Source organism: Pipistrellus kuhlii, unplaced genomic scaffold (genome assembly GCF_014108245.1).
Source record: "Pipistrellus kuhlii isolate mPipKuh1 unplaced genomic scaffold, mPipKuh1.p scaffold_m20_p_31, whole genome shotgun sequence".
Classification (NCBI taxonomy): domain Eukaryota; kingdom Metazoa; phylum Chordata; class Mammalia; order Chiroptera; family Vespertilionidae; genus Pipistrellus; species Pipistrellus kuhlii.
The window spans coordinates 6,419,168-6,443,865 of NW_023425531.1; the positions used below are offsets into that span (position 1 = coordinate 6,419,168).

Consider the following 24,698-nt stretch of genomic DNA (forward strand, 5'->3'; position numbering starts at 1 on the left):
CATGATGGGGAAACTGTGCGGGGAGGAGGGATAAGGGAATCCTCTATACACTGCTCAGTTTTCTGTAAATCTAAATCTGTTCTAAAACAGTCTATTAATTGAAAAACAAAAAATAGAGCGTAAATACTGGGGCAGTGAAAGCAAACGAGCAGGTAGGGACAGGGACAGTTAAAGCATTCTAAGGCTTTAGGGCCTTCACGGTGTAAAGATAGGGATTAAATTTAGACTTTCAGTTAACTAAGTATATACTCACTTGAAAGAAATAGAGTGTATAACTTACTAATTAGGAGGGGAAAATAATGGAATGAGAAAAACCTCTAAAGAAAGCTAAAAGGGACAAAAAGAAAAAAACACACGAAGACATGGAAATGAACCCAGACACCAGCGAGATGAATGGGCTTGTTATGTAGAAGAGAGTGAAAGTCGGCCTCATTTTGAAAAGAATCTTGCTCTGTGCTAAGAACTGCACTGGAGAGAAGGACACGGGCCGAAAGAGAAGGTCACAAACCCAGACTCTGCAAATATAAGAGAATATTATGACTTTCTGTTGTTGTTTTTTGGCCAATAAATTTGAAAACAGATGAAATGGACAAATTCCCAGGAAAATGTCTCTAAAGCTGCCTTCAGGAGAAATGAAAACCCTGCATGTCTGACAGTCACCAAAGGCATTCATCGATGATCACAGAGACCCAGAGGCCCGTCAACTCATTCAGAGAAGGGAGCCAGCCCTCGATGACCCTGTAGTGACAGTAAAACCTGAACAGAGCCAGTTAAGGCCAGTGCAAGATGGAAAATTACAGACCAGCGTCATTCACTGTCAACCATGCAAAATCCAAAACAAAATATTAACAAATCATGCAACATCTTGATATACACAGCATGACTTAGGGATGTAAAATTGGTTCAACATTAGCAGTATTAATGCAATTCGCCACGTTTACAGATTAGAGAGAAAGAAAAAGTGATCTCACAACTGGTGGAGAAAATTCAACATTTGTTAAAATTCAACATTTAGCCCAATGGTATGACTCAGCTGTCAACCTATGAACCAGGAGGTCGCCGTTCTATTCCCTGTCAGGGGACTTGCGTGGGCTGCGGGCTTGATCCCCAGCAGTGGGTGTGCAGGAGGCAGCCAATCAATGATTCTCTCTCATCATTGATGTTTCTATCACTCTCTCTCAACCCTCCCTTTTCCTCTCTGAAATCAATAAAAATGTATTTAAAAAAAAATTTAACATTCATTCAAGATTAAAAATACCCAAAACAAAAACCACAAACAAAACTTCCTAGTGAACTAGAAATGGAAGAGAACTTGATAAAGGCAGCCACAGAACCCACCACCAGACCACCAACCCACAGCCACACCCAGTAGCCAGAGAGCCTCTCCTTGGAATCAGTGGGGCCTCTCCTGCTGCCCATTGAACCTGCAATCCCGCACCGCACAGACCCCAGACAACAAGGGAAAAGACAGGAGCACGACTACAAGTCCCGAGGGCATCCCTATTACAGCTTGTAGGTTACCCTCAACAAAAACAAACAGTAAGCAGGACAGAAATTGAAAATCCCAACAGAGTTTTCTTGGGAACTGACAAGCGGCGCTCAGGCCCCCAGGGGTCTGCAGGCCTCACCTGGAAGAAGATCTGTAAGGCGCCATGGAGCACGCACATCCGCCGTCCGAGGAAGACGAAGAAGGGCACCACCAGCTCCAGGAAGTGGTTGCTGAGGGTCTCGAAGCGGTGGACCCACCATGGGGAGTGGTGCAGGAAGTAGGCCATGGGGTTGGGCACCGGCTGCGTCTGTGGGACAGGAGGAGACCTGTGAGCTACACCCTGAGCTGCACCCCACAGGACCCCGCCTGCCTGCACTGCTCTGGTTCCCGGGAGCCCGGATGCTGGGAGGCGGTGGCGAGAACCCTGAGCAGCACTGGGCACTAGAAAGCCCCATGCGGAGGACGGGGCACGGGGGAGGGGCAGGACTGCGAGGCCTGTCTCAGGCGAATACTCACATACGGTTTGGTTTCTGCTTAAAGGGCAATGAAGGCTGGGAACAGGGTCCTGGCCCCGAGTGTGTGTTCCTGGGGACACACATGCTGAAAGTGGGTGGGCACGATGCAACCCAGGATGCTGCGTGTTGACTCAGCCGTGGTGCTGGCCACCCCAGGGCCCACCTCACAGGCTCGGTACCTCTGACCACAAGCCCTGTGCTCTCCCACCCCGATCTGTAGCTGAGGCTGGGAGCAGGCCACGTGGCCATAACGCTCAGAGGAGCCAGCTGTGCCAACACTGTGTGGGGCTGGGTACATTCCTACCCACGATGGTCTGGACGTGCCTTAAACTGGGCTCACGGTCCCATTACAGAGGTCCCAGTGTGACAGTCAGCTGTTGGTGAGGGCATGATCTCGTGCACAGGGACCCTCCATGCTGACGGGGCACCAGCTCTAACGTGAGCTGGCTCCCTTTCCCGTCTGTGGAGAGTGGTGATACGTGAAGGGTGTGGTGAGGTCTACTGTCCCCACCTCCCTCCCCTCCCCAAGGCCTGGGCCTCGTCACGCTTCCAAGCACACACACACAAGTACCCTTCTCACTCCTGGGCACTTGTGTTCACATGTACACATCCCACACGCCCCGTAGCCACCGTCAGGGAAAGGCTGGGCAAACAGACAAATGGGTAATACCCGTTGTGCCAACATGACTCCAATTTTGAAACTTAACGATGTTCCTGATATTGAATGGACTTGACCTTGTCACACATGGTTTAGATCCCAGAGGAAGGAAGTGCAGCTGCCGCTTGTGACCTGGCTGCTCCTCTGTCACCTGGTCCTCCAGGCCCCGGCCCCTCGGGTACCCCAGCTCTGGTGTGGTTGCAGCCTGGCTCCTACCTCGACCCTGGGCATGCGTCCTCTCAGATTTGCTGTGGACACAAGAAAAGTCCCTGGCCTGTTGGTCCCCTATTGTGGGGTGGGCACAGGGAGGTGACTGCTGGCTCTAAGGAGACTCCGGTCAAAGCACAACAGCCTGTGCGCCCTGAAGCCTGACACTCCGGTGGCGGGAATGAATGAGAGGCAGCGGGAAGAAGTCATGAAAATGGTGACGCCCTTGGCAGCTCAGGTGGGACGGCAGCTGTGGCAGGGTCGCTGACCCCTCTGGGAAAGGGTTTTTTCCCGCTAACTTTTCATTTGGACATGCTTTTGACTTAAGAAAAGTTACAAGAATAGTAAAGAAAATTCCTGAACCTTCAGAAGTTTCCATGGTACCACTCCCTCCCCCCGTCCCGCAGGTATGCATGTCTCCTGTGCTATTTAAGAGGCAGCTGAAACACCAAGTACTTCAGTGTGAACTTCCCCAAAGGAGGGCGTTCTCCCCGTGCACGGTGATCACACGCAGGCCTTAGCAACAGCTGTCAGCGGCGGGCCTCGCTCCTCAGGTGGTGTCCGCCGTAAGGAGAGGCTGCCCTGCCTCTCCGGGCGCCCTCGTGCCACTGTGGACGTGTGAGTTACTTTATCCAGTGGGTTACAGTCCTGTGTTCTGACGTCCACACCACTTTCTAAGCATTTTCCTACTTTCTGGCACTAAACATGCTCCAGGATCACCTGACACCCCCCCTCCTCGCCCCCGTCCTGCCCTGGGCACCGCTGTGTCTCCTGGGAGCAGGTCCTTCTGATTGGGCACCACTGTCTCTGGGCTGCTCAGCAGACCCCGAGTCCGTGTCAATCTAGCTCATCGATCTCGGCGTTTAACTGTGCTCTGAGGGGGTTTCTGCCGCTCTGCGGAGCACGCAGCAGGCCTCTCCCAGCCTTTGCCCCGCGGGCTCCCAGCAAGAGTGCCTGCTCTCACTTGTGCATGTGGAGGGAGGGCAAGATGGAGAGGCAGGGGGAGGGGAGCCACGGGGGTGGGACAGACGCGGGGGTGTCTCTGCTCAGAGGCCTGCGCTTTCTGACCACAGATGCGCTACACGCCAGGTAATGTCTGAGCCGCGTGAAACCCTCACAGTCCTAAAGCTGCAGATCGTCTGGTGGTTAACAGCAGTATCACCAACACCAGAAAAGGCCATCAAAATTAGTTCCAAATGTTTTGGCTTTTTTTTTTTTTTTTTCCCCAGCAGAGCTCTCTCTGGATACAGCACGTGTGTACGTGCACGTGTGAATGTGCAAGCCTGCCCCAAGGTGCCTGTGGCCCCCGGACAGGAATGTGTACCAGGCGCCCAGCACCTGGGCCAAGAAGTGCCGGTGGGGCCAGAGGGACCACAGGTGACGGTGCTTGTCTGCAGGCGGGGGGCTGGCTTCCTGCAGGAGCCCATCGGGAGAGGGGACCCCACCGCACAGGCTTGTTCTCTCCGGCAGCACCAGGAAGAAGGCTGGCACGTGGTGACAGAACAACCACTCCTTGTCCCCCAAGTCAGGATGAGGCCCCCCAGCCCCGCTACATTTCAGGGCTCAGTTTCAGAAAGCTCTCAGTGGCCCACACAGGTGAGGGCAGCAGGCCGCTCGGCCCTGGTTTTGGCAGAGGGACAGTGGGTCCTGCCTACTTCTTTGATGGTAAAGGCCCTGCTTTTACCAACAGTCCCAGCCAGCCAGGGAGGGTGAGTTTTGACAAGATTGCCGTGTCCTGCCACGGCGAGGGGAGGCTGAAATGGGGGCCCCTTATGCACCCCAGCTTCCCTGTGGGCTCCTGTCATCAACACAGCTCCTCCGCCCACAACCACCAGGTAGAGCGAGAAGGTAGAGGCCCAGGGCCCTCTGTGCCCCCACCCTCCCCACCCCGCCAGCACAGGAGGGCGTGGTTAAAGCAGGCGGGATGGTGTGACTGCATCCATGGCTATGTCAGCATCGTCACTGGCTCTGGGCTGAGCTGGCCCTGACCCCTTACCTGGTGGAGTGGACACCCTGAGTTCCACCCATGGGATGTGGCCAGCCCAGGTCGGGCACAAATGTGGGTCTGAGGACCTTCTCACCCCCTGGGCCCTTGTTGAAAAGGGCACTGTGTTCCTAGGCTAGAAAGACTGGACTTTATAAATCCAGTTCGGGACTGGCCTGAGGGCACCTGAGGGCAGGGAGCTTCGCTGGCTGGGAAATGGGCCACACACAAGGATGGGGGGCCTGGGGCTGAGAGTGGCCCTGCTGCCAGCCAGTAGGGAAACAGACTTTGAGCAGAAATGTCCCTGTCAGTCCTGCTTGTCCCCTGAGTCCTGGAGACGTCCACAGGGACAGCCATGAGCAGGTTGGGGCCTGGGACCACCCAGCTCAGTCCTGGGCTGAGGCGGAGGCCGGAAGTGCACAGGCCCACCTGTCCATGCTGCCTGTCTCTCCTGAGGCTTCTGCTATGCCAGACCCCAGCCCCGGCGGAGTGGATACACCGCGCCCAGGAGTGGCGGATACTCGGGTGGGCTGGAAGGCACAGGCCCTCTCCCGCCGGCGGCAGGCACACAGCAGGGCTTGCGGAGCACGGCTCCCTGCTCGCTTCGCCCGGCCCTGACTGCCCTCAGATCCCCTGCAGAGGCCCCATGCCCTCACCCTCAGAGCAGCCTGACGAGGGGGACCGGTGAGCACAGAGGACTGGGCACCAGGTGTGCAGGAAGGCCAGCGGAGCTTATATGCACAGCCGCGGGGGACCTGCGTCCGGGCCTCCTCACTCGGGGTCCAGCTGGGGAGAACAAACACAGAGAAGCATCCGCGAGGGGAATAAGCCGGCGACGTGGGGAGGGACGTGCTTCTGTGTGACCTCCAGAGCAGTCACGGCTGAGCATCCCGAAGCGGTTCCTGCTCCGGCGGCCGGGAGCCTCTGCATCCCGGGGGTTTCTCAAGGAGCCCGCGTGGAAGTTCCACGCGCGCCTCCCCGACGGGCAGCCCCGCTACTTGTGCAGCCATAAAAGTGAGAAAACAAACAGTTCGCTTGTTGCTCGCTCAGAGCTGGGGAAGGAGCCAGGCCCTTTACCGAGCGATACAGGAGGGCAGGCGCCTGAACAGCCCGTCTTTGGAGGGAACAGCAGCGGAGAAGCGGGCGCTGGTGTCAGAGATCAGGCTTAACGACACCCCCTAAGCGTTTCCAAAATAAATAAACAGCCTGGGCTAAAAGGAGTAAATCGCTGAGCAGTGCCCACGACCAGCACATAGAACCCGCCACAGCCGAGCGGCCACCTTGGCAGCACTCCTTCCTTCCCACTGAGGTTCCAGGCCCGTCCTGGCACTCAGCAGGGCACCCGGGCTCCCGGCTGGGGCTCCAGTGCTTTTCGTTTCCTGAACATAAACGCACGTTCGGTGTGCGCCGGCCCTCCAGGCACCGCATCACAGGGACGTTTCCCAGGCTGCATGAGTCACTGTGTCCTCCCGGAGCCCCCGCCTCTGGGTCCATGCCTCGGGAGCCTGGACAGAGGACTCGAATGCTGGCGAAGGGGCACATCAGGTTTGAGCAGGGGAAGGACATGACCCCACTAATGAGCTGGGACGCCTGCTGCAAGTTCCTGCTGCTTCAGATTTATGTGCTGTTCCTTCGCTCCCACAGGTGAGGTGCTGGGAGGGAGAGCATGCTGCATGGAAGCACCGACCAATGGGGCCTGGGCGCGGTGGGGGGGCTGGAAGGCCAGTGGCTCCCCGCTCCTGGGGGGTATGGAGTCGATACTTCAGGTGGGAGCCCCGAGGCGGGCCCTGTGCCCTCAGTCCGCTTGGGGCTTCACTGCGCCATGTAAATGAGAACAAATACGGTGACGGTGACACTCGCAGTCCCTGACAACATGGAATTCCTTGAAAGGAAGGCTCTGTTTTCCAAGGGCCTGGCTCCCCGGGAGCACCACGTGCGGCTCCGTATGAGGATTTATGACCTGCCGGGAGGCGGGGGTACGGGTGGGGCCTGCTCTGTGTGCTGACCCCTGCAGACACGGAGCCCTGCTGGTCTGGGCTGCAGCGCTGGGAGGGCCCGCGGCCTCCCTTCTCCTGCGAGCCCAGGACAGTTTTATTTCTGTTTGCACTGAGCTGGAAAAAAAACCACCATGTCGTAAAATGTGGTTGTAAACCGTGGAAGTGGCGACTGGAGCATCACACCCCATAAAGCATGGGGAGGAGCGCCCAGCGCTCCTGTGACGGCCGCTGGCCACGCTCACTCCCAGGGCGAGGCGTCCCGAGCACAGCCCGGCCCCGGCCCAACACCCAGACCCTCGCAGCAGTTTACAAGAGGTTTCCCCACAGAGACCGTCTTAAATAAGGAGACCATGATGCAAATATGAGGAGTGATGAAAACCGTTCAGGGATTTAGAAGGTAACAAATCTTTGGGGAGAACAATGTCACTTCCTGTGGGGGACCAGTACGCTCCTCTGACACCCGCCTCCCGTCCCTCAGTGAGAAGTCCGAGAAGAACAGAAATGTGTTTTTTTTTTTCCAGCCAGTTTCCCATTTTAGGGGCCATAAATCATGTGTCTGGGGTTTTAATGAGAAGGGGAACACACCACATGTGATTCTTGTCTGAAGAATGAGCTTCTTAAACTCGCAAGCTCCACTTGTTCCATTTTAACAGAACCCCTGTGGGTGTACCCCTCCCACTGACCCAGGACCCCTGTCCCTTGCAGGGCCGTCAGGCGAGGTTTTCCAGGCGGGGTACCTCCCGTGGACACTGTAGGTGCTGATGTGTGTCTGTATTGGTGGCTTCCCCGTGGGAGGGGAAAGGGACGTACCATGTACCTTTCAGGTGAGGGTCTTAGGATAAAAAGGTTAAGACCTACTATGGGTTCTCACATGCAGCTGGCGGCTGGCCCAATGTTGGGGCTGAAGGCTTCTCTCCCAGGGCACAGCTGAGGTGCCCAGTGCCCCCTTATGCTCACCTTGTGAACTCGGGCCTCCCCACAGCTGCTTCCCACCTCCCGCTAAGGCGAGTGGGAATGGGAAAAAGAAGAATGAGATCTAAATGTGGAAAAACAACAGTACACACAGGCCGGGGACCACGGAAACACTGAAGGGAAGTGGACAATGTGTCGTCAGGATCATTCATTGCGGTGGCTCCTCAACAGCTGCCACCCACCAGGCCCCAGTGTACACATCCCACCTGACTCAGGGAAGCCTGGTCCCAGGAGATGACAGCGCGCAGCATCCTTAAAGCACGGGAGCAGCCCTGTTAGCCCAGCACTGCGTTCTGCCAAAAGTCTCTTCAAAACCAAAGCGGGAGGAAGTGGGAAGGTCCCTCACCTGCACACTCGACGTGGAAGCCAGGCCCGGGTCACGCCCAGGGCGGAGAAACCTGGGGACAGTGGGCATGTGGATAAATGTGTGGGGTTCTCTCTCCAATTTAACTGAATGTCTTTAAAGAGTAAACTGACTATTTATACAAAAATAATAACACGGTACATGACTGGTATAAAAGTAAACACACGACAACACCAGCAAAAAGACGCAGGAGGGAAAAGTGGGAGAACACCACTGTCCAGTGCTTTATCGCTTATGAAGTAAGTTGAGTTATCATGGGAAGGCAAGCTGTGATGAATTAGATTTATACTATAAACCTTAAAATGGCCACAAAAAGTAAAACAACAAAGAGGTACAGCTAATAAGCCAAGAAGGGAAATAAAAAGGAGTCATAAAAAAACATTCAACTAATCCAAAAGAAGCAGGAAAAAATGAAAAAAAAAAAATAAAGACTGAAACTTAATGATCTAAATATGCAATTAAAAGGCAGAATTTGTCAGACTTAATAAAGAAACAAGACCCAACTACATGCTGCCCATAAAAGACACACTTCCAATATGAAGACACATGTAGGTCAAAGGTTAGAGCTTGGAAACATGCATATCGTGCGGACACTCATTAAAAGAAAGCAAGAGTCACTGTATTACCATCAGGCAAAGAAACGTCAGAGCAAATAAAACGTCAGAGCCATCAGGAATATGAGGTCATTTCACAACGCTAACAGGTGTGTTCATCAGGAGGCCACACTGCAACACTGATGCACCTAAAACAGGCTTCCAAGCACACAAAGCAGAAACGGAGAGAAGTGCAAGTAGAAATAGACAAACCCACCATCCCAGTCAGAGGTTTAAATCCCCATCTTATTACCTGATAGACAAACAGACAAAAAGCGAGCGAGGACACAGAGACCTGAAAAGCACTGTGGTCCAACTTGAGTTAATGAAATTGTAGAACACAGAACGCACACTCCTTTCCAGGCCTGCATGGAACACTCACTGAGATAGACGATATTCTGGGCCACAAAACAAGTCTGAATAAATTAAAGATTCAGGTCACATTCTGTATGTTCTCTGACAATAAAGGAATTATATTAGATCTCACTTACAGAAAGATGGCTGGAAAATTCTCACATTTGTAAACTCAGCTACACACTCTAACTAGCCTTCATGGATTTTACATTTCAGTGTATAGTGCATCACTCAATTCACAGAACAACCCTGAAGTTATCAATTTATTTTTATTTTTATTTTATTTATTTATTTATTTATTTATTTATTTATGAAGTTATCAATTTAAAGTTAGGAAGACAGACTATGGCCAGTTAGGTAACTTGCTCAGAAGTCAGAGTGGGCACCCCAAGAGGGCTGGAGCACAGCATCCAAAATGGAACCTGGGTTCAAGTTTGGATGCTACCACTCTGGAGCTCTCTGCTCTAACAGCAATGGCCATCGCTGACCCTGAGGCTGCACCTCACCTTTCACGGGCGTGGCCTTAGTCTGGTGGGGCTGGCCCTTCTTGGTGTCCCCAGGGCATGGGCCCCACCAAAACCCCCCTGCGGTCAGTCACCCAGCCAGCCAGGACCCCCTGCTGGCCCTGACATTACCTAAGCCCAACACCCCTCCCCCTCTCCAGTCCCCAATACACACATAAAACATCCTCTTCTTACAGGATCAATAAAACTGCCAGGGGACAAAGCAAATAAGCCACAACTCCCAACCTCCTGGCAGTAACTCAGTCACAACTTCAAGCAAGTTAACATTTACAGCTTTCACAGTCACGTCAACCTTGATTCAAATCATTTCCAGATTGGTAGGCCCCTGTATCTAAGGGTGCTTGATGACCCCCATCCAATTACAGTACAAAACAGGTGGTAGCCCAGGTCCCAGGGCGGCATTCAAAAGTAGGACCCACTGGGCTGGGACGCAGACAGAAGCCACCGTGTTGGAGCGGGTCTGCAACACAGGGGGACGGAGGGTCTGCTGTGCTGTGCGGGGGGTCGGCAAGGCAGCCGACTGTGCTCGCTCATGGCTGTGCCCTGGGCCCAGGGACCGTGAAACACACTGGTCACAGGGGGCTGGGCTGGACCAGTGTTCGCAGGTGGATTACTGCAGCTCACCCAGAGGCTGAGTCAGCATTTGGTGAGCAGCCTTCCTTGACAATGCCCATTACCAGGAGGGCAGCTGACCACCTGGGAGGTGGGGAAGGTGCTGGAAGGGACTGGAGAATCCCACTGGCACTGCCGGCCTGGGCAGCAGGGTCTGTCCATGGGGCTCAGCCCACATTGCTCATGGCTGCCACGGGGAAGGAGTGCCTGGCCTGGTCTGGGGTCAGTGTGCTGACAATGACCACAGCTTGTGGAGGGATGAATAGTGTCCAGGGCCAGGGAGCCACAGCAACCCCGCCATGAGTTGAGAGATACTGGGACGAGGGCCATTTCCACCTTGTCATATGTGAATACATGACCTTGACAGGCAGTGACCTTCCTGATCTCAAGAGAAAGAGGAAGAGCTTCTCGTAGAAAGGCCAGCAGGAGGTGCCCTCACACTCACGTCACGGAGAGCAGAGTGGCAGGAAGTGTGTCTCAAGCAACTTGCAGGGGTTCTGTGTGAGGGCAGGGGCGAGTGTGATGTCGCAGTGCCTCGCGTGGACCGCCCATGTGCGCCTGGAGGAGTGGCAGGCAGGGAGCACACCCAGTCACAAGTTCCTGTCTAGCTGCACATGAAGGCTCTGCCCCAACAGCCAGGCTCTGGATGGGTCCTGGAGGTGTCTGTGAGTCAGCTGTTCCTGCCGTGGGCTTGAAACTCTAGCTTCAAAACTCAACTGACGTGACACAAGGCCTCTGTTATGTGCTGTGAGGCTGTGGGACTTTACAAATAATAGGAGTGGAAAGTGAATGATATTCCTGGATTAAAGGTCAGTTCTGCCTGCAGGACTCTGGAGTACAAGTGTAAACTTGTTTGAACTCATTCATGTATTCCTGGGGATGGGGGAGGAACACAGTAAAGATCACACCGGCTCAAGGACAGGGACTCAGAGGGGCTGCAGGCGGGACCCACGGTGGGCAGAGGGACCCATTGAGACTAGGACACCTCTGACAGCTCAATGACCAAAACCACATGCTCCTTACCTGTGAATCACCAAGCGGTAAGGTGAAGGCTATTTTATATGAGTGTTATGTCCAATACAAAGGAATTTAAGGAATAAATCTGTGTAACCAAAGTATTTACCAAACTTTAAAAGTTCAAATTTGACTAATCTGAATTGTGGACACCGGGACAGAAGATACAAACTAACAAGGTCTCCTGGTGGCTAACTGGGCCCAAATAAAACAAGAACAAGCCATTTCCAGGTAGGCCTCTCACAAAAACTGCACTTCAGGGAGAAGCCTGCACTGAGTCGCCTGCAGGGTATATCTGCCATCTGAGCCAGCTCCTTATTTCAACCAATAGGACTGAGGCTTTCCCTCTCCAATAGTTGCTGTGAAGCGACCAGCCAGAGAGGCTCTCTGCTGTCCAATCAGGACAGTGCCTTTTGGACCAATCAAACTGAAGATTTAGATCAGCGGTTCTCAACCTTCCTAATGCCGCGACCCTTTAATACAGTTCCTCATGTTGTGGTGACCCCAACCATAAAATTATTTTCGTTGCTACTTCATAACTGTAATTTTGCTACTGTTATGAATCGTAATGTAAATATCTGTGTTTTCCGATGGTCTTAGGTCTCGACCCACAGGTTGAGAACTGCTAGCAGGGTCGCCTAAGACCATCGGAAAGCACAGATACTTACATTATGATTCTTAACAGTAGCAAAATTACAGTTATGAAGTAGCAACAAAAATAATTTTATGGTTGGGGTCACCATAACATGTATTAAAGGGTTGTGGCATTAGAAAGGTTGAGAACCACTGATTTAGGATATTCATCTGCACGAGGACAGACCAATCAGGGACCAGGGCTGGGACTTCTGTCTATATAAGCCAGCTCCCCTCTGCCTTTGGGCATGCACTTTACCTTTCCACCTAAGACTGAAAATTGTGTTTCCTTGGCTGAGCTAAAATACCAAAGATGTCTCTCTAGAGCAGAGTGGAGCACACCAGTGCAGGCCGGGCAGACTGGTCTGGAACGGAGCAGACCACAGCAGAGGCGCGCAGACCAGTGTAGCATCAAGTAGACCGGTATGGAGCAGAGCTGTCCGACCAGAGAGGGGCCTGGCCCAGGGCGGTCTCTCAGCAATGCTCTTTGCACAGCTCTGTTGCATCACACCGAACAGTTCCCTTCTTCATCACAGTCCGAATTGGAGATTCCTGTTGGCACTGAATTGGCGCCAACGACCCTCAGTTGACATTATGGAGCAGAGTGGCACACACAGAAGTGCAAGTTTTCCGCTAAGAGCATTTTCTTGCTGTACCAAGTGGAATGCTGCATATTTTAAAGGTAATTGGATAAGACATAAAACTCCTAGCGGGGAGCTGTATCTGATTTTCTCCCTTTCCTTCAGCGTCTGACAGCCGAGGTGCGCCTGTGGGCATTTCCTGTGGACGGTTTCCTGAGTGTTGGAGCAGAGCCCGCCCGTTTGTGGATGGAGGCTTTCAGAACGCTGTTCTGCCCTGGATGTGCTCAGGGACACTGGCTTTGTGTGAGTGCAGGCATGGCCATCGCCAGATCTGCAGGCACGGCACTCAGTGGTGGAGCATCGCATGGGGACTGGCGGCCTTTTCTCTCGCTGTGACTGACAGTTTGCGCTCGAAGACGTTTGCCCTGTGCTGCTTGCGACTGGACTGGCTGAACTCACCAACAACCATCTCTTAGTTACCAGTAGATGGAAGACAAGGGGCTGAGTAGGCACATGGGCCATCTGGGCCAAAGCTGCATGGCAGGGAAGGGTCTGTCCTGCCCAACAGTGTGCAGGTTCCTGGACCTGAGCAATGAATCGGACGGCAATGCTGTTCATCTCGCTCCCTGTGCTGCTGAAAGACATCGGGTGCAGTGTCACCAGGCTCCTGCCAAGTGCTCTAAGTCTCTAGATACAAGGGGCAGAGATGGCGTATCCCTGACCCTGACGCCTGGTCCAGCTGCTGAGGGTGTACTAGTAGAAAACAGCACAAGGACCTTGCGCCTCACACAGAAATCCCGTTATGAGGAGCTGAGCTCTGCCCAAGAGGCAGGAGGGCAGGGGGTTGACACATCTCCCACCAGCCCTCCACTCACCGGCCGGGTCCGGGGGAGCGGAGCTCAGTGTCCACTCCGTCGCAGGGTGGGGATGCTGGGGGGAATTCACATGTCAGGGCTCAGCTCTGTGCCCTCCTGATTCCTAGACCTTCACCAGGCCTCGCTGTGGTAGCCCCATGCAAACAGCCAAGTTCAAGGTGGAGTAGAAATAACGATGAGAGGGGAGAGAAGCCTGAGCTCTTGTCATACTGGGAGCCCCTCCCTGTTGTCCAGGCTGTTCCTGACCCCCCCCTGGCTTGGCAGACTCCCCCAGAGGGTCCCTCTGTGAGGCCTCTGCCAGTGGAGCCATGGCAGTGAATGAGGCACTCTCTCCATTACCCGGGGCCCTCTGCCCCTGGCCAGGGACTGGAGGAGTCCAGGTCACAGAGGACCGGCCACGTGGCCCACCATCCTTGTCCCAGGAGCACAGATAATTCAAAGGGATGAATCGAACGGTCTGCCGTCGGCACACAGCAGGGCCTGGCTCCTAAGGAGACATCAGCCGGTGTCCTCACTCCAACCCACCTTACAAAGCGGGCATTGAAACAGGCTTCGCTGAGGAAAGGCTCTGCAGCTGCAGAGAGCGGTGGGTTCAGCTCCTCCCGAGGGCCGCCTTGGATCCATGGGCCCGATTCCTCGTGATGCAGCACTGAGCTCCCAGGGCCTCCGAGCACTGCTCGGCTCAGCCCTGGGTCCCGGGGGATCGCTGGCCATCACATTCCTGATTGCTGATGAGCCTCAACTCAGCCTTTCCTACAACGTCGATTCCAAGTGGCCCCGGCCTCCCACATACGAGAGCCATAGCCTGCTGGCAGCCTGTCCCAGGACTTAGTTCACAAGCCAGCGCTATGGTGGCCACATTCCCGCTGCCTGCCCCAATCTCAGGCAGGCCCTGGTGTGTGCCAACGCCATGCCCTTGTAGGGACGCTCACCATCCCTGCCCTCCACTCGCCACAGCTCCGTCCACTGTCCTAACACAGGAGCCCTAGAGCTGCCTCCATCCTGGCAGAGAGTTGCACGCACAGCGAGCACGGGCATTCGCATCCAGCGGACTGACAGGCGCTGCCTGTTTGCCGTGCCCTGAGGCCCTCTGTGGGGACACACAGTCTCCACACAGCAGGCCAGTGTTGACAAGGTGGCTGAGGGGCCTGTGGACAGGTCCGGGACAGAGCAGAAGTGTCGTGGCCCAGTCCATGGGGTCCCATGCTCCCTCCTGCCAAGCCGGAAGCATTTCATTGCTGGCACTTTTGGAAAGGTCAGCTCTAGGACCGAGGGTGGGCCTCATGGGTCCTTGAGCAGGAGGGGAGGACATTCTGAGGCATGTTAGGTGGGATGTCGGCTGATCTCCAGACGCTAAAGACAAAGCCCGGCTTCTTAAATGCAGCGCACAGAGAATGACCCTGCCCGGGCTGCTTAATCACCAACACAGCCCGGCAACACACACGGGCACAGCAGTGAGGGGGCGGCACCCCAGGACTCAGAGGTGACATCCAGGACTGAACACACTTGGGACTGAGAGCCACAGAAGACATAAGATGGCTACAAGCCGCCTTTTAGAAGAAGAGCAGGTAAAACCGCTCTCCTGTATTTGAGCCCTAAGCAACGAGCAGGGAACAGGGCGACAGCATTCTGTCTGACGGGTGGTGCTCTAGGCGTGTCAGAGCTTTCACCGCCAATAAAAGCAACACGAGCCCAACGTGAGAACGGGCGCCCGACAGGCATGCACCATGCGTGCGAATGAGCCAACATTACTGAGACTGAGACGACGAAGGACACTTCAATGCCAAATGCCCTCGCATTAATTCATAAGGAAAGGTGATCCCAGCCCCCCACTGAACAGGCGTGCAGTCAGCAGAGACAGGGATGTCTGGAGGGGCTCTGGCCAGGACCTGGTCCTGGGGTCGGGACTATGCCCACAGCCCTGGGCCAAGGTAGAGAGGGGTTTGGGGGGTCTGAACACAGTAGGACTGGAGCCTGCCCCCAGGGGAGCGGGGACACCCTGTACCCACATCCATGGAGGCTGGGAGCTCAGTATAGGGCCGGAAGGGCCAGCTCAGCCTCTAGAAGGGAGGGAGCCCAGCCTGACACCCAGGGCCTGGGCAGGGCTGTGGACAGCAGCAGAGGGACTCGCTCCCCAAACCAGAATGAACCAGACCCACAACCACTCTGCCAGTCCCAGCAAGCGGGACACTCTGCCTCCCAAGGGAGGGAGCAGGAAGGGCTCCCACAGGAGCTGGAGTCTGCGTCCTCCCCTCACGGTCACGGCTCTCACCTCGTAGTGGAAATCCATGCAGGTGAGGTCTCGCCAGCACTGGTCCCCCCGGATCTTGATCAGGCCCTGCGAAGGCAAGAAGGAGAAAGAGCAGCGTGAACAGGCCGCCTCCCCAGAAAGGCAAGGAGCCCTCGGGACGGGGGAGTCTCCGCCGGGGAAGAGCCTGAGCTGAAAGGAACGTGTGGGAGCAGCACATTTGGGGGTACACCTGAAGTGAGGTGGGGAGAACTTAAAGGAAGTTTCACAAAGGCTTCAATGATGAAAAGTCAGCAACTGCTCCGGGGAAAAAGAAACACTGCTTCCTGCTCCGTTCTTTAAAACTCAGTAATACAACGCTGAGGCTTTAAAACTGGACGAATTTGCAAAGCTACGCATTCACGTAACCTTACTGATATTTCTACAGATGCCAAGGAGGATGTCAATGCTACAATGACACGCCATGCAGAGCTCAGGTGGGCTGGACGGAATCTCCATCCACCTCCTAAATGGTCACCACTGTTTCAAGGCACTCAGGGCCCTGCCCATGTGCAGGCCTGAGAGTGCCTCCAGGGAGCTGCTGCTGCTTCTTTTTCTTAAATGTATTTTATTGATTTTTTACAGAGAGGAAGGGAGAGGGATAGAGAGAAACATTGATCAGCTGCCTCCTGCATACTCCCCACTGGGGATGTGCCTGCAGCCAAGGTACATGCCCTTGGCCAGAACTGAACCTGAGACCCTTCAGTCTGCAGGCCGACTCTCTATCCACTGAGCCAAACCAGTTAGGGCCAGGGAGCTGCTTTGCTGCCCGGTCCCCTGGGAAAGTGGCTGCAGGGAGAGGGGACTCTGCTGACCAGCCTGTGGACGAGTTTCTGGGAGCTGGCCAGCTGCCCCAGCACAGCTGGCTGCCCCGCAACCCTGCACAGCTGCCAGGACGTCATGCAGAGTCCACGTCGTGGCTGGTCTGCAGTCACAGGGAGGAAAGTCTGCTCACCTGTCTGTCAGATGCAGCCCCACCCCAACAGCCCCTTTTCTCTCCGCATGATTCCTTCCTAAGCCACAAACCAACTGGTCCCCACCAGGAATAAAAACTCTGCTTGAGATGCAGAGACTCAGTTCCAATTTCTGTCTCTTACATAACAGTCGGATTAGAGGGGAAAAAGAAACTGCACCGATAAAAAAACAACCCTAATGCAGTTCAGTTTTCTCTTGTGTCGGTGGTTTCTGCAGTTATGATTACCTGAGTTTCATCCAAACAGCCATGTACCCACCCACCCACCCACCACCCACCATGCACCCGCCCAGATTGTCCGGGATAGTATTTCTCATTAAAGTCAAATGATCATGAACTTTCTAAAAAAATTAAATAAATAAATAAATAAATATTGATTTCAGAGAGGAATGGAGAGGGTAGATACACAAATGATGGGAATCATTGATCGGCTGCCTCCTGCATACCCCTTACTGGGGATCAAGCCCACAACCCGGGCTTGTGCCCTGACGGGGAATCCAACTGTGACCTCAACCACTCATAGGTCAGTGCTCAACCATTGAGCCACACTGGTTGGGCTGATCATGAATTTTAATGACGTCTGTGAAACACTTGCTGCAACCATGAGATTAGGGTTTGATTGAATAACTAGGGTGATGGCTAAAGCTGGTTGACACATGAAACTAACCTTTGTGCCTGGGAGACATTGGGGAGGCTGAGGGCCCTGAGCCACATACAAGGGTGTGAGCTGATGGCTCCTCTGGTGGCCATGCAGCCAGCAAGGCACAATGACTGTTCCGGAAGTGGGATGTGTCCAGTTCCAGACATGTGGAGCCTCAGGATGGGCAGAGGGGTTGGAGCAGGTGTGGGATGGGGAGCAGCCAAGACCTCTGGCCTGGACCCCTGGTGGGCAGCACGAACTCAGCAACACCCTGAGGAGGAGAATGTGGAGTGACGTGTGCGGCCACACAGCTTCTACAGTGAACCTGGATGGCAGCTCTGCGGTGCGTGCGGGCTGGACTGAGAAACACGGGTGCACCTAACAGCGGTTTACAATACCCCCCAAAGGGACTGCTCCTACCGTTCCCGGCACCACTGAGACCCAGAGGCTATTCTGAAGCTGGTTCTGGAGGAGCCACTTCTGCTTCCGCAGCCACCTCGCTGGGACTGCATTCCTCAGCGGGGCAGAAGCGGCCTGGCCCGCAGCCACCGGCTGCTCCCAGAGCCACCGAGCTCGCACCTTCGTGGAGCTGCGCCCCAAGGATAAAAGCTTTGGAGTGCATCGCTTTGGAAAGTGGAGGCACATCTTTCTGGAAACTGGGTTTGCTTAGGTCACAAAGTGCTAGAGGGACAACTCGTTCGAATTTCACCATACACAGCTATGTTGTGTGAAAACAGGCGACCCAGGTCTGAGTGGGCCGTCTGCCTGTGGGAGAACTGCTGGCTTCGGATGCACCCCTTGTTCCGTGGAAAACCTCAGCCGTGCGGGCACACGAGGCTCCCCGCATCCTTTCAGAACCCGAGGGTGAATCTTTGGAGATTCAAACCGGCGAAGAAGAAAAAAAACAAAATAATTAAAATGTCATTCAAACTCTAAGCTGATATGAGACACTTAAAAATCTGAGACATTCTTTCAGGAGCGGAAGATAATTATATTCCTCCCCATCTACTGATTTCTCCCTACAATGCAGATGTCAGATTTTCCACAGATTTTTTTTCTCCCAGAGTAAGTGTCAAAGGAACAAAGCCTTCTTTGAGACGTTTTCAGGCCAAAATTAATTCTGAAGGAAAAAAATAAAAAAACCTCCACAGAAAACGGCAGATAGGCCACTTACAAGGCAGAGCCAGAGAGAGGGGAATGACCCACAGCTGCCCATACGACCCCTGCTCCCTGCCTGGGGACGGGAGCGCCAGGAAGCTGGGACATTCGCAGCCACTGAGAAAGCCCCCAAACCCCGGGGATGGTGGGAGGAGGAGCACAAAGGCAGGGGCCGGTGGGATGCAGATGGGCTCCTCTCTGAAGCTCAGGGAGCTGAGCACGCATCTTCAAAACTCCCCTTTGGGAATGGGCCGGTCCGAGGCCTCACACCACAGAGCTCCCATCTCTGTGAAGCTGCACAAGTCCTGCACACTGGCCCCGGGGGCGCGGAATGGGGACAGGCGCCCCTTTCCATCAGGGCACCGGTACCACCCTGGAGAGCTGTCTGCAGTATCTTGCTTTGACATACACCCGTTTTTTCATCGTCAGAGCCTGCCAGCTTCTTTCCCACAAAGGAGAAGCTGCGAGGACCCTGGAGTCCTGAGCACTGACAGTGGTTCACAGTGTGTGTGTGTGTGTGTGTGTGTTGGAGGATGAGGGGGTGAGGAGGACAGACCATTGCTCCCACAAGCAGGCATGGTGTCTGGGGCACCACCCATGGGTGACTGGGAGTTGGGCCGGTGGGGGCCTGGGAAGCCTGGGTCTGCCCTAAGTAGTATGTCGCTTCTCTCCTGTGGGAGCTGAGGTGGGCCCATAAGATCCCATGTGTACCTTTAGCAGGTGGGGGCACCCCATGTGCTCTGTGAGCAGAGAGAGCATGTGGTGACGGCTGCATTTAAGGTTTACTTCCCATCTGAACTCAGAGTTGCCACCCCATGTTTTACTCTCCAGCGTCAGTCTTATGTGTTGATACCTTTCTGACCCCAAGGTACAATGAAATAGAAATGCAACATTTAAAGCCTCAAGGGGAGCACTGTGCATACAGTCAGTTCCAGTCAGTTATGGGACGTGGCTTGGCTGATCCTGTGCTGAGGGAGAGAAGCCATGATCTGCCCTCTCCCAGACAGGAGGTCCTCTGAGAACTGCCGTGGGGCTCCTGCCTGTGACAGACCTGGAAGTGGGGCTGGTGGAGTGGGTGGAAGGAATGTCACAGGTCCTGGAGGCAGTTAGGACCCGGTTACTCTAGACCACCGGGAATGGCTGTCTTCCTGCTGAGGGTGGTTCCAAGGCAAGTGGCTGGAAATAGAGGCACAAAGAGGGTGCTGAGGAGCCTGGGAGCCTGTGTGAGTTGGGGGTCGGGGGCTGTAGCTGGGGGCCATAGGCCAAACCATTGCAGACATATTTTTTACCAGAAATACCCATGCTGCCCCCAGGCTGGAGTCCGGGTTTGGCCTCCCGGGAGCTCCTGCAGGAGGGAAGAAAGCCCCTTTATTCGGCTCTGCCCGCACTAATGCAATAAAACCAATTGGGGTAATTGCTCTCCTCGGGGAGAGGGGATCCCAGGACAGGGCAGGCTGGCCAAGGAAATGACAATGACGTCCGTTGATCGGGTCTTCATGGGGCATGCTGCATTCCGACATTTATTTCATTACATGTAATACGATTTCACCGGAGGCAACATAATTCCCAGAAAGAGCTCCTGACTCCAAACTCTCATTTTCCTTTAGTGACTTAGCTCCTTCCTTCTCTTCACTAACCTCTCAGTGCCTCCGGGGGCTGGGGCGCCTCTGGGCTGTGCACACACGAGGCAAGCTAGCCATCACTCCAAGTCCCTGGGCCTCCACGGTAAGAGCAGAGATCCAAGTGCAAACTCGCTGAACTTCCTGGTTGAAGCCTCATCTCAGCCTGAGAACATCCTTTTCATCAGACAGATGTGTGAACCTCAGGGTGGGAGCCTCGGAGCCGATGGCCAGGTGTGGCTTGGACTCCGCAGCAGCAAGCAGCGATGCCGGAAGCAGACACGGATGAGCGTGCACTCACTGCCACGTTGCCAGCAGGCATCAGGGCTGACTCCTGATTGCACTCCAAACACTGCTCCCGTGAAGAGAAGTCAGCGGTCTGCACAGCTGCCCTCTGTTTGGTGCTGAGGTGTGCAAGGGCTGGGGTGACCGCAAGACTCTCCCAACGTTAGCAATGGTAGCTCCCGCATTATCCCCAAGATGTGCAGAGTTTACGGGGCTCATCTCACTAGTGGTCATTATATGTGAAAAGCAAACTCACGATTAAGTCTGAGGGTTGACCTCCAATTTACACGAAAGAATACAAACTAATCTTTAAGTGTTCAGTTCAATGTTTTCATGGAACTGTGTGTAATCAGACACCTAGTACCTTAAACAGGATACAACATTCCCTGGGACTCCTTTCCATGCAATTCCATGCCCCACTCAGCAGGAAGTTGTGCAGCCAGGCCCTGCTCTGCCTGGCGCTGGGATCTCACAGGCCAACTGAGGCGTCAGTGCTCTCGCTCTGGGTTCAGGCGGGTCATGCTGCACATGCTTTGGGTTCATCTATGTGTTGCTGCATCAGGACTTGATTCCCTTCTGTAGCTGAGTGTCGGTCGTCCCTAGTGTGACTGCATCACAGTGTGTCCACACTGCTGGTGGACGTGTGCTCGTTCCCCAGGCCTGGCAGTAATGAATGAGGCTGTAGTGGATGTGTGTAGCCTCTGTTTGGACATCCGTCTTCGTTTCTCTCAGGCAAATGCCCCGCAATAGAAGACTGGCTCCCAGAGCAGGCACAGTGTCACCTTGTAGGAAACTGCCAACTGTTCTTCAAGGTGGTTGTGCCATCTTTTACCCCATTAGCGATGAAACCCACTAGGAATTCCAGTTGCCTGCACCTCACCAGCGTGGGGTGCTGACAGCGTTTCAGATATGACCCCCTCAGGGGTTAAGTGCTGTCTCCAAGCTTTTCATGCACTTGTCTCCTTTTTTATATCTTCATTAGTGAAGTATGTTCAGGTCCTATGTCCTGTTATTGAGATTTGTATGTTTTTGGTTAGACCTATGCACTGCTAATACTTTTCCAGTTTCTGGCTTGCCTATTCATTTTCTTAATGGTGTCTTTTGATTATGGAAAATTTAATATCGATATATTTTTCTTTAATGCTTAGTGCTTTTTTGTGTCCTGTCCAATAAATTTTGTCAACCTCAAAGTAACTATGTTATCTTTGAAAACATTATGATTTTGGCGTTCATGTTTATAAAAACAAAACAAAACACTTTCCTTACCCCACTGTTTTGACTTAGTGCTTTGATTGAAAATCAATGGACTATATCTTTCTGACTGTGTTTATGATTTCTCTTATGAACTTTAAGGTTTTACTTTCACTTTTAGGTACATGATATCTTTCAAATTAGAGTTTAGTATAAATGAAATTATAGTCAAAGCTCATTTTATTTTTTATACAGATAGCCAATGATTTTAACACTATTTATTAAAAAATGTCTTTTCTTTACCCATGGATTTGATACTTTAATATCAATCGACAATAGAGATTGGATCTGTTTCTGGACTATTCTCTTCTGATCTTGTTTGTTTGTTTTTAGTTTAGATCAATGCCAAATACTTCAGTCTTAAATTAAGCTATAAAATCAGGAAGTATAAGTCCTCCAACTTTGTTCTTTCTCAAGATTCTCTGTATTTCCATGTAAATTTTAGAACTGGCATGTTGATTTCTCCAAAAAGGCCCCCTGGATGTTTGATAGAAATTGCCTTGAATATACATATAAATTTGGGCAAAACAGATATCTTAACAACAGTGAGTCTTCTGACCCACGATCATGGCACATCGCTTCATTTATGTAGGTCTTTTAAATTCCTGTCAGCAATGTTGTGCAGTTTTAGTGTACACACCTTGGACCTCCTTAATCAGATTTATTATGTGGGTATTTGGGGGCTGTTGATGCAACTGTAGACAGCATTCTCAGTTGTTTTTGTGTTCTGTTTTATTTTCTAATGATTTCTTAATAGTACAGAACAGTTACCTTCTCATTGACCTTTATCCTGCAACCTTGTGAAATTCGTGTATTCATTTTAGTAACTGCTTTTTAGGTTCCCCTGGATATTCCACATACACGATCATATCCATGAATAACAGTTTTATTTCTTTTTCTTTTCTGATCGCACTAAGACGTCCAGGAGAGTGTTGAAGAGCAGAATGAGGAACAGACATCCGGGCTGGTTTCTAACAGCACGTGAAAGCTGCCTCCTCACCATGAAGAGCCGTGTGAGCTGAGGCGTCACAGAGGCCTTTGTCAGGCTGAGGAAGTTCTGTCATGAGTGGGTGCTGAATTGTATCCTGTGCTTTTTTTTTTTTTTGCATTTGAGATGATAAAATACTTCTTCATCTATATTCTGTTACTATAGTGAATTGTATTAATGGGCTTTCAAATGTTAAAACCGCCTCACACTCCTGAGAGAGAGCATGCCTTTTTACATTGCCGGGTTTGATTTGCTGGTGTGTTGCAGAGGGTGTCCATGCCTTTGCTCACGAGGGACAGCAGCCTCTTCTTTTTCCTTTGGCTGATGTCCTCGTCAGCTTTTGGTATCACTGTTCTGCCGGCCACGTAAAACGATTTGGGAAGTGTTCCCTCCTCTGCTATTTTCCAAAAGAGTTTGCGTGTACGATTGCCATTATTTCCTCCTAACGCGTTTGATAGATTCCACTGGTGAAGCCATCTGGGCCTGCACTTTTCTTTCTGGGATGGTTTTTGATTACAAATTCAATTTATTTCACAGGTACGGAGCCACTTAGATTTCCTGTTTCCTTTTGTCTCCGTTTTAGTAAGCTACATTTGTCCATTTCATCTAAATCGTTGAATTTATTGGCCCAAAGCTTTCATAATATCCCAGGTGACTCTTTATGGCAGGATCTCGGACGCAATTACCAGTTATTTGAGGAAAGTGTTTTCTCACTGTGCCCTTCCATCTGTGGCTCCCGGCTCTGCTGAATTCTGACCTGAAAGCTACGGGTCCTCTGGGCCTGTGCTTTCTGCATTTCAGATATGGCTTCCCCCCTCTGTGTTAACAAGACAGTAGGACAGTCTGCACACAAGGAGCTTCAGGAGGCCCCCCCTGTGGGCGCTGCAGCCAGGTGTGAGCACAGAGCCGCAAGCAGCGCAGGTGTTTAGCAGTCAAGCCCCTGCTGATAAATGACTAAGGACTTGAAGCCACATGGAAAGTGCACCAGCATCTTGTCACTGCTTTCCGCAGCTGTAGGTTATTCGGGGTCACCGAAATGTATAGACAGGAACGCTAATCCTCACGTCAGCTTCTGAGAGGCGTCCGAGGCTCTTGTTCATGCCCCAATTCACCAGGTCCTGACCCTTTGTTCCTCCTTTCATACCGTGTGGACGAAAAAGGGGTTCCATGGAAAGTAAACACTCAAGGTAATCTGGTCATAAATTCTTAACCGAGCAAATCACAGTGGGCAGTCAAGTCCCAGACATATAACTTTTTAGTGACAGGTCTGTCTCTGACTTAAGCAAGCCCTGCCCATTGTTTCTGTGTTTCTAGGTTAACACACCTTGGAAGTAAACAGCATATAATCTCTTTAACTGTCCTGTAATTCAATCCCACCTCCCACCCTCATCCCATCTTCCCGGATTTCAGATGCACGCAGGAACTGTGGAACTGTCCAGAGCATCTAAGATCTTGCTCTCTGGCATAGGTCATCAGCTAGGCTCAAATAAACTCTTATAGAAAATTTCTGCAGGTTTCAATATTACTTATGTAGATGGTTGCATCCCTCCACTTCCACCATATAAAAATGACCTGCTCCAGCATAGCAAATATGCAACTTGAATGAAAACTGCTAATTTTAGCCCAGCTAGTATGGCTCGGTGGTTGAGTGTCGACGTATGAACCAGGAGGTAAAGGTTCGATTACTGGCCAGGGCAATTGCCAGGGTTGCGGGCTCCATCCCCAGTGTGGGGTGTGCAGGAGGCAGCCGATCAATGACTCTCTCATCATTGATGTTTCTAGCTCTCTCCCTCTTCCTTCCTCTCTGAAATCAATACAAACATGTTTTAAAAAATAAAAACCTGCTAATTTTAGCTGTGATTTTGCTCCATAAGAGTTGAGGGTACTAAGTATTTAACTCCTAAAAGATCTTCAAGCAATAATAAAATGATGTGCTATCAGGAGGAATGTGGAACAAGACGTTGGGAGACTGTACAAGACTCAGGAAACAAAAGCCATGCTGGCACACTGAGTGCAAGCAGGAGCAGCTGTGCTAGGAGGCGCATCCCCAGAAGTGGAATTCATCAGCAATCAGGTTCCCCACACCTTCTGTCCTTATTCCCACGACTCTGGAGAGCGTTTGGAC

At 52.6% G+C, this 24,698-nt stretch overlaps 1 protein-coding gene across 5 annotated transcripts in view; it reads right to left on the minus strand.

Annotated features, from left to right (window-relative positions):
• LMF1 (lipase maturation factor 1) overlaps positions 1–24,698 on the minus strand; it is a 109,596-nt gene that overhangs the window by 24,903 nt on the left and 59,995 nt on the right. For 3 of the 5 annotated variants that reach the window (XM_045570351.1, XM_045570348.1, XM_036460171.2), the window contains exons 5-6: positions 15,645–15,710; positions 1,629–1,796 (exon numbers count right to left, since the gene is read on the minus strand). In XM_045570351.1, the coding sequence (XP_045426307.1) occupies positions 1,629–1,796; positions 15,645–15,710 (234 nt within the window). The remainder of the gene's footprint in view (positions 1–1,628; positions 1,797–15,644; positions 15,711–24,698) is intronic. The other 2 variants (XM_045570349.1, XM_045570350.1) reach the window with 2 other exon arrangements.